At 39.9% G+C, this 12500-nt stretch overlaps 2 protein-coding genes across 7 annotated transcripts in view; both read left to right on the forward strand.

The window, feature by feature from the left end:
* LOC122242350 (uncharacterized) overlaps nucleotides 1-12500 on the forward strand; it is a gene marked incomplete at its 3' end in the record, with an annotated part of 40325 nt that overhangs the window by 11725 nt on the left and 16100 nt on the right. For 4 of the 6 annotated variants that reach the window (XM_086539164.1, XM_086539168.1, XM_086539166.1 and 1 more), the window contains 6 exon segments: nucleotides 1632-1832; nucleotides 5217-5386; nucleotides 5739-5912; nucleotides 6103-6574; nucleotides 7141-7381; nucleotides 11685-11705. In XM_086539164.1, the coding sequence (XP_086395290.1) occupies nucleotides 1632-1832; nucleotides 5217-5386; nucleotides 5739-5912; nucleotides 6103-6574; nucleotides 7141-7381; nucleotides 11685-11705 (1279 nt within the window). 6 annotated transcript variants of the gene reach the window in all.
* LOC147471468 (uncharacterized) overlaps nucleotides 12046-12500 on the forward strand; it is a gene marked incomplete at its 3' end in the record, with an annotated part of 1467 nt that continues 1012 nt past the window's right edge. The window contains exon 1 of the mRNA XM_086539170.1: nucleotides 12046-12500. This exon is cut by the window's right edge and continues 1012 nt beyond it. Coding sequence (XP_086395296.1) covers nucleotides 12226-12500 — 275 coding nt within the window.

Genomic DNA, 12500 nt, shown 5'->3' on the forward strand with positions numbered 1-12500 from the left:
TAAAACTCCCATCTCTCTCTCCTCACTCTCAAAAACAACACTCACTCTCGTCTCAAACCCTCACACACGTCTCTAACCTGACAAATCACCAAACCCATGACTCAACACACACACACTCACTCTCAATAACATCTCTCACAAACAAGACACACACTCACAACACACCCATTACACTCACTCACGTCTATCTATCTGATTGGGGGGGGTGGGAGAGTCTATAAATATAAAAATATATATATATAACTCTGTATAAATATATAACATAATAACCTACTAAATCACCATATATATCTATATATACAAAACTCTCAATCATCACAAACTATATCAATATCTATCTCTATACACTCTATACTCCCAATCTCTTTCACACGCACTCAATACAACTCTCACTAACTTACTGTCTACCAACCACACTCTCACCAACACACTCACTAACCCACACACACACTCACACTCTCTCACTCTCAACACACTACTCACTATCCCTCACAATCTCTCACCACAATATTTTATCTCTAACTCTCTCTCACAAACAGAACTCACTCTCTCTCACTCACTCCATTCTCACTCACTCACACTCTCTCTCATATCTCACTATCTCTCACTCATCAATTTCTCTCAACCTACATCCATCCCACACCTGCCACCAAGCCTACCTACACACACACATACATACATGCATACATGCATACATACACACACACATACATACATGCATACATGCATACATACACACACACATACATACATACATACATAAATACATATATACATACATACATATATACATACATACATACATATATATATATATATATATATATATATAGATATAGATATAGATATAATATATCTATATATCTATATATATATATATCTATATATATATATAAAATATATAATAATATATATATTATATATAATAATATATAATATATATATAATATATATAGATATAAATAATAATATATATATAGATAATATATATAAAATAATATATATATATATATATATAAAAAATATATATATATATAATCCTATATATATATAAAAAAATATCTATATCTATATATAGATAAATAACTATATATAATATAATATAGATATAGATATATATGATATATATGAATATGGTATAGAATATATAGAAATATATAAATATAAAAATATAGAAAATATATATATAGTATATATATATTTATAAAATATATATATCTAAAAAATATCTAAAATATCTAATAAATATATTTAATATAATATATATATATATATATATATAATATATATCATAATATATAATCTTATATCTCATAATCAAATAAATAATATATAAATATAATATAATATCCATATATATATACAAAATCTATATATATACATATATATATCATAATCTAAATATACATATATAATATATATCCTATATATATACATTAATAAATTACATATATATATATACATAATAATATATATATATATATATATATATAAATATATATATATATAATCTATCTATCTATATATATATATATACCATATTATATACATAACCTAATATATATGCACATTTATATACACACACATTAATATTTATATAATCTTATAATGCAGTTTTTCTTTATTACCAGACATGAGACCAACAGGTTCAGGGGGAGGCAGACAGAGCACGCCTACTACTGGTGCTTCAAATACCACCACTACTACCACCACAGACAATGCTGCCGGCACATCTGAAACGTCGGGCAGCAGGAGTGGGTCAGAAGGTCGTGAAGCCCCGAGTGGAGCAGCAGCAAGTGCAACAACAAGTGGAGCTACTGCTTCTGCTGGAGGTTTGTATTGCCTGCACAGAGAATTAGGAAGTTGAGCTCTGGCCAGGAGAGAAAATACTTATATTTATTGATTTACTACTTAGCTTTTTTTCTTTTAATTCCCTATTTAGTTTGGCCACCTTTACTTTTTTCATTCCTCCTCTGCTTTCTCTTCTTTCCTCCTCATTCCTCCCTCCTTCCTCCTCCTTCTCCCTCTTCCTTTCCTCCTCCTCCTCCTCCTCCTCCTCCTTCCTTTCCTCCTCCTCCTCCTCCTCCTCCTTCTCCTCTCTTTCCTTCCTCCTATCGCTTCTCCTCCTCGTCGTCTTCCTTCTCCTGCCTCCCTCCTCTCATCCTTCTGACGCTCCTCCTTCCTCTTCCAGCTCTTCTGTCTTCCTTCCTCTTTCTCCTTCTCCTCCTCTTCTCCTTCCGCCTCTTCCTCCTTCTCTCTTCTCCTCTCATTCCTCCTTCTCCTTCCTTCTTCCTAATTCCTTCTCCGTTTCTTCTCCTTTTTCTCATACTTCTCTTCTCCTCCTCCTTATCCTTCGCCTCTTTCCTCCTCTCTCTCCTTCTCCTTCTCCTTTCGTCTCCTTTCTTTCCTTCTTTCTCCTCCTTTCTTCTCCCCTTTCTCCTCTCTTTCTTTCCCTCTCTCCTTCCTTCTTCTATCTTCTCCTCCTTCCTCCTCCTTTCTCCTATTCCTTCCTCCTCTTTCTTCTTCTGCCTCGGCTCCTTCCTCTTCTACTTTCTCCTCTTCTCTTCTCCTCGGGCTCTCCTTCTCCTTTCCTCTTCTTCTCCGCCTCCTTCTTCTCCGCCTCCTTCCTTCTCTTCTCTTTCCTTTCTCACTTATCCTTCTTCTCTTCCTCTTTTTTTTGCTCCTCCTTCTCCTTCTTTCTACTCTTACTCTCCTTCTCTTTCTCCTTCTTTTCTCTCTTCTTCTCCTTCTTCTCCTTCTCCTCCTTCTCCTTCTTCCCCTCCTTCTCCTCATTCTCCTTCTTCTCTTCCTTCTCCTCCTCTTCCTCCTCTTCTCTCCTCTTCTCCTCCTCCTTCTTCTCCTTCTCCTTCTTCTCCTCCTCCTCCTCTTCCTTCTCTCTTCCTGAATTTCTCTTCTTCTCCTTCTCTCTTCTCTTCTCCTTCCTCCTTCTCCTCATTTCCTTCTCCTCCTTCTCTCTTCTCCTCCTTCTCCTTTCTCCTTTTCCTTCTCCTTCTCCTTCTCCCTATTTCTTCTCCTTCCTCCTTCTCCTTTCTTCTCCTTTCCTTCTCCTTCTCCTTTCCTCTTCCTCTTCTTCTCCTTCTCCTCCTTCTCCTTCTCTTCTCGCTCCTTCTTCTCTTCTCCTTCACTCTTCTCCTCCTCCTCTTACTCTCCTCTTCCCCCTTCCTCTTCTTCCCTTCTCCTCTTTCCCTCTCTTCCCTTCTCCTCCTTCTACCCTCCTCTTCCTCTCCTCCTCTTCCTCTCTTCACCTTCTCTCTCTTCCTCTCTCCTTCTCCTTCCTCCTCCTCCTCTCCCTCCTCTTCCTCTCCTCCTCCTCCTCGTCCTCCTCCTCCTCCTCCTCCTCCTCTCCCTCCTCCTCTCCTCCTCCTCCTCCTCCTTCTTCCTTCTCCTCCTCTTTCTACTTCTCCTCCACCTCCTCCTCCTCCTCCTCCTCCTCCTTCTACTCCTCCTCCATCTCCCTCTCCTTACCATCCTTCTCCCTCTCTCCTCCTCCTCCTCCTCCTCCTCTTTCTCTTCCTCCATTTCCCTCTCCTCCTCCTCCTCCTCCTCCTCCTATTTCTCCTCCTCCTCCTCCTCCTATTTCTCCTTCTCCTCCTCCTCCTCCTCCTCCTCCTCCTCCTCCTCCTCCTCCTCCTCCTCCTCCTCCTCCTCCTCCTCCTCCTCCTCCTCCTCCTCCTCCTCCTCCTCCTCCTCCTCCTCTTCCTCACCCACACCCTCACCCTCACCCTCACCCTCACCCTCACCCACCCTCCCCCTCTACCCCTCCCCCTCCCCCTCCCCCTCCTCTTCTTAACCCATTCACACTGGGGCTGTTCCAGCATCTATATTTGTATATTCATATATTTATTTATTTATATAGATATATATGTTGGTTCTCTTTGTTATTAATTCATCCTCCTTCTACTCCTCCTCTTCCTTCTCCTCCTCCTCCTTCTCTTCCTTCTCCTCCTCCTTCTCTTCCTTCTCCTCCTCCTCCTCCTCCTCCTCCTCCTCTTCCTTCTCCTCCTCCTCCTCCTCCTCCTCCTCCTCCTCCTCCTTCTCTTCCTTCTCCTCCTCTTCCTTATCTTCCTTCTCCTCCTCCTCCTCCTCCTCCTCCTCCTCCTCCTCCTCCTTTCTACTTCTCCTCCTCCTCCTCCTCCTCCTCCTCCTCCTCCTCCTCCTCCTCCTCCTCCTCTTTCTACTTCTCCTCCTCCTCCTCCTCCTCCTCTTTCTACTTCTCCTCCTCCTCCTCCTCCTCTTTCTACTTCTCCTCCTCCTCCTCCTCTTTCTACTTCTCCTCCTCCTCCTCCTCTTTCTACTTCTCCTCCTCCTCCTCCTCTTTCTACTTCTCCTCCTCCTCTTCCTCTTTCTCCTTCTCCTCCTCCTCCTCCTCCTCCTCCTCCTCCTCCTCCTCCTCCTCCTCCTCTTCTTCCTCACCCACACCCTCACCCTCACCCACCCTCCCCCTCTACCCCTCTCCCTCCCCCTCCTCTTCTTAACCCATTCACACTGTTCCAGCTCTGAATGGTCAGAATGCTGGGGTTTTCGAATACATAAGCCTAACACTTGGGGATTCTCGGGCGCACTAACCGCGAGCCTGGGCTGTCCGCTCACTCACCCCAAACCCCGGCCTTGACCAAATATCTTGTCACCGGCGTCTGACGCAAAAACCATAAAATGTGTCAGCAGGTTGAGTGGGTTAAAGCATATACAAAAAAAAAAAAAAAAAAAAATCTATATTTATATATTCATATATTTATTTATTTATTTATATAGATATATGTGTTGGTTCTCTTTGTTATTAATTCATCCTCCTTCTACTCCTCCTCCTCCTTTTCTTCCTCCTTGTGCTGCTCCTCCTCCTCCTTCTGTTTCTCCTTGTGCTCCTCCTCCTCCTCCTCCTCCTTCTCTTTCTCCTTGTGCTGCTCCTCCTCCTCCTTCCTATTCTCCTTCTCCTTTTCCTTCTCCCCCTCCCCTTCCCCCCCTCCTCCTCCTCCTTCTCCTTCTCCCCTTCCCCCTCCCCCTCCCCCTCCCCCTCCCCCTCCTTACCCCCCTCTCCCCCCTCTCCCCCTTTCCCTCCCCCTGCTCTTGATAAAGCTTATACAAAAAAAAAAATCTATATATTTATATTTATTTATATATTCATATATTTATTTATTTATATAGATATATATATTGGTTCTCTTTGTTATTAATTCATCTTCACTTTTTCCCACCAGATGGGGCAAACAGTAATGATGGAGGACTAGGAAATGTCCGACTGGAGCACCCACGTTGTTCAGTGATGGTTGAAATTTTGGACATATACAATCAAATACAGCGTCGATTAGAACCTTACATGACTCGCTATCACCAAACGATGGCCAACGATTCAGCCTATGGAGATGGGGTATGTGAATTCTCTTCCTCTTCCACATATGCTGTGTAGGTTAGGTCAGTTATTTATAGTATCAGTTTAAGTAGATTTTTATTTCTTTTTATGATTTATTTTGATTTAATTACTAGAGAGGAAATGTGTTTGTATAGATAGAAGTGATTTCTATTTTCAAGGATCACTTTTATGCATTGTTTAGTCTAATAGTGATTTCTATACATATGTTTATGTCTGTTTATTTTCTTTGCTGTCATTTGTAAAGTTTCAGCTTAACAATGAAATAGAAGTAAAAAAACAACAACAACAACTAGGCACTGTAAGGAGAACTAGTTTATAAGGAAAAAATAAACAGTGATATGTTTTCCAGGATGCAGCATCACTTCAGCAAGAACAATGGCTTTTGTGGAGAGTGTCAGAAGTTCTACATTTTGTGTCGCATGCTATGCATGCCATAAGCGACATAATGGTTGACTTACGACGACCGCCGCCTCGACAGTTGCGAGCTCGACCGATAATTATCCAGCAGCCAGCTCTTGTTCAGGTTAGTAAGGCATTAAGTGTTTTCTTTACATTTGTTAATTATTGAGGCAGCAACAAGAGTAGTATTTAGTTTCTATGTACACTTGCTTAGTCTTTCAAAGTATATAACCCTGTTTTATGATTCTGCTGTAGTATGTCCTGTTATTCATCATGTCATTGACAGATCTCTGACAATACCAATTATCTCACAGGCTCAAATCAATGTCACCACAAGCACAGACCCAACTAGAGTAACCATTAGTTCAAGAGGGGGAAATCGTCCTAGCTCGACAACTGTCACATCTTCAGCCAACAATGTAACCTCAAGCTCTAGTGCATCAAACTCCACGACCCCCCGGCCAGCTTCTACATCATCCTCCACTTCTGGCACCTTTGGCACTGCACAGGGAGAGGGACAGACAGCGAGTGGCTCTAATCAAGTAGGGTCCTCCTCCAGCACTACCACTTCAGCAACGGCATCAGCATCCTCCAGCTCCTCAGCATCAGGAGCCGCCTCATCAGGAAGCCAAACAGCCTCGGCTCAAGCACGTAACATTGCCTCGATGCTGAATCTTGGAGCTGTGCAAGGCTTTCCCATGGATGGTGGGGACTTAGTACTGATGGAAGTGGGGCCGCATGGAATCACAATTGATTCTCTCTCAGCTGAAGGGTCAGGAAATGCAGGTATGTCCTTGATCATATACACCAGCAGGTTTCCCTTTTTTCCTCTACTCTCTTTTCTTTCATATCTCAACCATTTACTCTTTTAATTTTGCCTTTTTTTATGCATATACAACTACATAGCAAAAGTAATTTAATGTTGTAGATAACACTGTATTTATTTATTTGTCTATAATAGATGAAATATAATTACATTCATCTTAGTTCTCTCATAGCATTGTCAGACTAAGAGCTTGTTTAGCAATAAGAAGGTAGAGAATAAGTTATTATTAGTCATTATTCTTTCTCCAACAGATTATTAAAGTTAAAATTGATTTTAATGAAAGTACATACAAAATTAGTTATGTGTTTAACCCATTGGTCGCAGTTTTAAATAAATATTTGTGCACTAGGATGGCTGGTTTACATTGTCTTGTACGGTGCCATCCGCATCTATTACCGACTCTGCTGTTGCAGCAAATCATGCCATCCGCTGCTAATGGGTTAACCCAAATATTTACTATTAATATTTATTTAATACCACGACCAATGGGTTAAGGAATTATCTAACACAATTTACCATATTCCAGGAGGATCAGCCCCCACTCCTGAGCTGATACGAAACCTTGTATCGTCCATCACGAACCAGTTAGGAGTTAATCTCAGTGGCGCTGCAACCTCTACATCATCCACAACCTCCTCCTCCTCCTCTTCTACCACCTCCAACAGCTCCTCCACAGCTTCATCCAATGTTTGTTCCTCAACTCCAGCTTCAGGTCCAGGTGTACAGAGAACTGCCCCTGCTCGGAATAGCCAGGCAGCAGGCAACAGGTGAGTTACAGGTTTCATACTTACATTTGGCTATATATAATCCAAAGACAGATTTTAATTATTGTGAAGAGCAGTTTTGATTGTTTACACTAGGGGTTTTAGTATGTTGTTAACATGAAATTCCATTAGTCAAGGTGCTCTTCATGATCTTTCAAGTTGGAAGGTTAATGCTGATATTTTGACAGTCTTTGAGAATATGTTTACATTTTTTTATCATCAATATTTTTGTTTATATGGAGTATGAAAAAGTCAATAGTTATTTGTGTTCTGAAGTAATATATAGAGTAAGTATTTTACAGTTATTCTATTCATAAGTATTGTAAAGAAATTCTCTGATGAAGCATGTACTGTATATCTTCTAGGATCTACAGTGACTATATCCTCCCTCCACTTCCCTCCCACAACCATAGAGATTAGTTAGAATGCATACTTTTATTTCATTAATTTTGTTTTCAAGAGTGCAGTGTGATTTCATTGGCTGAACAATGCCTTTCAACTCCCTCTCATTCCTGTTTGCAATTTTTTGAAATTCAAGTTAAACTGTACAGACACTGAATTGGCACTTGCATATCATTTTATTATTGTTGGTATTATTTTCATTGTGTATTTTTTTATGAAGACTTTCTAATGTTGGATAGATTGTACCATATGGCGATTGGCTCTCCATTTAAATCATTTTGTGATTTTTCACTGAGAAAGACATGTAAGGCTGTTTTTCTTACTTAGTGAACGACTTTGTCTTTTGAACAGGTGAATAGTAATACCAGTTTTTCATACAAATTACCAGAGGTCATTAAAGTCTTATTTTGATACTGAAATTCAGCGTAGCTTTACATTATATCCCATTATTATTATTAGGCATTATCCCTTTTCATAAATTTGATTCCTCTTCATTTATTTTTGTTGCAAAAGTATATATTTTTATTTGTAACATTAAAAAAGTTTATGCAGTCTTCATTGGTTCTTCAACATCTATTCCCAATCACTGTAATAGATATTATTGCAGAATATGCAGAACAATCAAAGATTTGATAAAAAAAACAATTTCCTTTTTTGCTTTTTAGCAAAGAAACAATTAAAAAGATACATAGTGTTGAACAGTTGTCTTTCTTTAGATTATAGTTGAAATATTCTAGTATGATGCTTAACTGCTTAATGCCAGGTGACATGGCATTCACGTTATGGCTTGGCTGGTCTTTTTGCTGGGTGATGTAAATGCCTCATCATAGCTTTGTTTAGCCATCTCGCTGGGTGATCGGGCTCGTAGCAGCTGGTTGCTGCATCAATTTACCAATATCACATAGTGTTAGGCCTGTGCATTTCAAAATACCCCAACAAAATGTCCAGGCCCAGCCAAAAATGCTTCGTTGTTAATAAGTTAACAATCCAGTCTTTCCATATGGGCTCAAGAGTTTCATTTTAGGGGTCCAATGGAGGGAATCTTCATAATATCAAAATAACTAGGTGTTTGATGCTAGTACTATCACCAACTTTTTTATTAAGCCATTTAAAGAAAGGAGATTAGTAATTTCTTGTGTTTAGACTTCAAGTGTGCTATAAAAAAAGTCTTTGATGAAATTGTTATATCTTTCAGCCATAGGAAACTTGCCACTGAAATCTTACATGTCTTTCTTTATTACGAAAAAAAAGTAATGTTTTCTGGAGTGAACAGAATATTTTACAGGCATTCAGTCAGAACATGATATAAACTGGAATTTATTTTGTTTACCCATTGCGGATTGGGCGCCTAATGACCTAACTGGACGTCATGGCGGGCGGTCAATGACACTAGCATCACCAGCTAAAAATTAGAAATATGGGGAAAGGGTTTTCTCCACCATCAGGGTAGCACAGACTAGCCCAAACAATATTTTTCCATAAATCCATCATAAAATGCGGGTTTAGGCTGACTTTGGTACCCTGTAGCTCTGGAGCTACTGCCGTTACAGCCATAATACTTATGACTGTGTGCGCACTTGAACTGTGAGCAGATCCTGATGTCGTGTCATATATGCATTGACTCCCGTCCTTTAGGCTTAATTGGTGCTGACATTTATGTCAAGACACCCATACGCAATGGGTTAAAACAAATAATTTCCAGTGTAAGGTAAAAAGATTAGTTGACTTATTCATGTTAAGGCAAAATGCTTTGAGCACCTTAGTAGTTCATCATTTGTCTATTAGTAATATAATTAGGTAGATTAAAGGCACATTTGTTCATTATGAAACCGTGATGATTTAATGCATTTATCTATATATTTGAGTGTGTTACACATGTATGTTCAATCATACATCTCTATATCTCTACATATTTACAAATTTATATTACCACATATCAGCCAAGAGGCAGAATCATTTTACTAAAGCCTCTGTGAGCAGCATTTGTTGTTATATTGTAGAATGTCTGCTGGATTATGAAGTAGTGGTTCATGTAGTGCACCTGTTTGTGTTGCTTTTATTTAGATGATGATAATCTTGATGAAAATTTTGTGTCAAATTATTCTAATAACAGTTTCTATGAGATTTTCCTCATTTTTGCAGAATAACTTTGCCCCTACTTCTTGACTAGAGATTACTATATAAATACCACACAAAAATAAATCAACACAAAGCTCTTTACAGTCACCCAGATGATTTTTTCTTTTCACAAAGGACATTTGTTCCAACTGGTTATCTTTATATATCTTTTTAACATCTCTTCTCCCCCCCCTACACACATCACTTCAAAATGCTTCAAAAAAATTTCTTAATTTAAATTTCTTTTCTTAATAGCTCACCCAATTGTGAATGCCAGCATATCTATATCCATGATATCAGTCCTAGGTTCAGTTCTTGACCCCTTAACCCACTCACGCCGGATGACGTGCTGACACGTTTCGTGGTTTTCGCGTCCGACGCCGCCGACGAGATATCTGGCCAAGGCCGGCGCTCGGGGTGAGCGAGCGGGCAGCCCAGGCTCGCGGCCCGTGCGCCCGAGAATCTCGAAGCGTTCGGATGATGCGTTCGAAAACCTCGGTATAGCGACCGTGCAAAGCCGGAATGGCCCCGGCGTGAATGGGTTAACGATGGATTCCGTGACATCATGTCATGGCTTGGCTGGTTTCCCACAGGGGAAACCATATCATGCCAGCTAGCTGGGTGATTAGGCATGTAGTGGTTGGCTACCACCTCAGTGGAAAAATAGCCTGCATTGTTAGGCCTGCACCTTTCAAAATACTCTGGCATAATGTCCAGGCAGAGCCAAAACCGCCCATCATTAACCCATTGCCGACGTGGTTCATAACGACCTAACTGGTCTTCAAGGCAGGAGCTCTACGACACAAGCGGCACCGGCTAGAAGTTAGAGGGATGGGGAAAGGGTTTTCTGCACCCTCTGGGTAGCGCAGACTAGCCCAAACAATATTTTTCCATAAATCCATAAGATGTGAGTTTAGGCTAACTTTGGAACCCTGCAGCTCTAGAGCTAGCGCTGTTACAGCCATAATACTTCATGACTGTGTGAGCACTTCAGCTGTGAGCAGATCCCGATGTTGCATCATGTACCCATTGACACCCGTCTTTTAGGCCTAATTGGTGCCAACATGTATGTCATGACATCCGTACGCAATGGGTTAACCCTTAGAAGATGGCAAAGTTCTAAGCTTTATGTGCACATAGAATGGGAGAAACATTTGTGTTTGATTTGCTTTGATGTACAATTATGTCAGCTAAATTTATTCAAATATTTCTAATATTAATTATTTAATTATGAGTTTTACCATGCTTCATCCAGTTTGCATACATTGTTGAGATTAACAATTGCTGCCTCTGGCCTTAGAAGGGTTAATTAAGAAGACATCCAAACAAAGCTACTGCTCTAGGTCTTGTGGGATTCTTTCAGTTTAAGTATTACTTGAACAAATGTGCCTGGCTTATCTGAGGTATATCATACTATTTATGGATATAATTCTTTTTTTTTTCTCTCTTTTTTTTGTGACAGACTTGAGTGATTAGTTTAGAATGTGAAATATTCATTGCAGAAAATTATTGTTTCTGATTATTGTCTTCGTGCCTAATGTCTTAATTTCTGAGTCCTCAAAATTGTTGCTCATAGCTTAAATATACTTCATAATCGTTGCTTTTATGCATTTACTCACTGATGTAAAATTAGATAATTAAAAGAACTATTTTATAAATGATGCTGATAATTTAAAAAACGGGCTTCTGTGGAGTTAGATGTGATAGCCATCTTTCCATGGTGCTATCAGATCTGGAAGGTGATTGGTGAACATTGTAAATTTTTTTTCTCAAATTTTCATGCTAGCTCTGCAACCCTGGGCTCCTGGTAAGCATGGCTGCAGATACCTTGCAGTGACCTTCAGGGGTTTGTTTGGCATATGGAGACCTTTTTGTGAAGTCCATATATAGTTAATAGTAATATATAAACCTGAAAAAAATGCTCATAACATAAGGGTGAACACTTGCATTTATATACATTTATGCTGAAACAGTTGCAATCATGACCTAACCAAGTCCTACTCACAATTGCACTTCAGGCTTACCCCTATATTCACACACTCAAGATCCCCATTTTAATTACCTGCACTCAAGCAAACTCACACACTGAACACTTGCACATTCACAAATGAACTTATAGATGCATATATACTTGTACATAAACTCTTGCACAGCCAAACTCATTCAAACACCCACCCACACTCATACCCATACCTATACCGATACCCATACCCATACCCATACCCATACCTATACCCATATCTACACCCATACCTACACCCATACCTACACCCATACCTACACCCATACCTGTACCCATACCTGTACCCATACCTATACCAATACCCATGCCAATACCTATAACCATAACCACACCCATACATTACCTATGCCCACACCCATACATTACCTATGCCCACACCCATACATTACCTATGCCCACACCCATACATTACCTATGCCCACACCCATACATTACCCATGCCCACACCCATACATTACCCATGCTCATACCTATACTAATACCCATGCCCATGCCCATACCTATACTAATACCCATGCCCATGCCCATACCTATACCTATACTAATACCCATGCCCATGCCTATTCTATTACCCATGCC

Source organism: Penaeus japonicus, unplaced genomic scaffold (genome assembly GCF_977035675.1).
Source record: "Penaeus japonicus unplaced genomic scaffold, GWHDUDI00000001_assembly GWHDUDI00000008, whole genome shotgun sequence".
In the NCBI taxonomy this organism is placed as follows: Eukaryota; Metazoa; Arthropoda; class Malacostraca; order Decapoda; family Penaeidae; genus Penaeus; species Penaeus japonicus.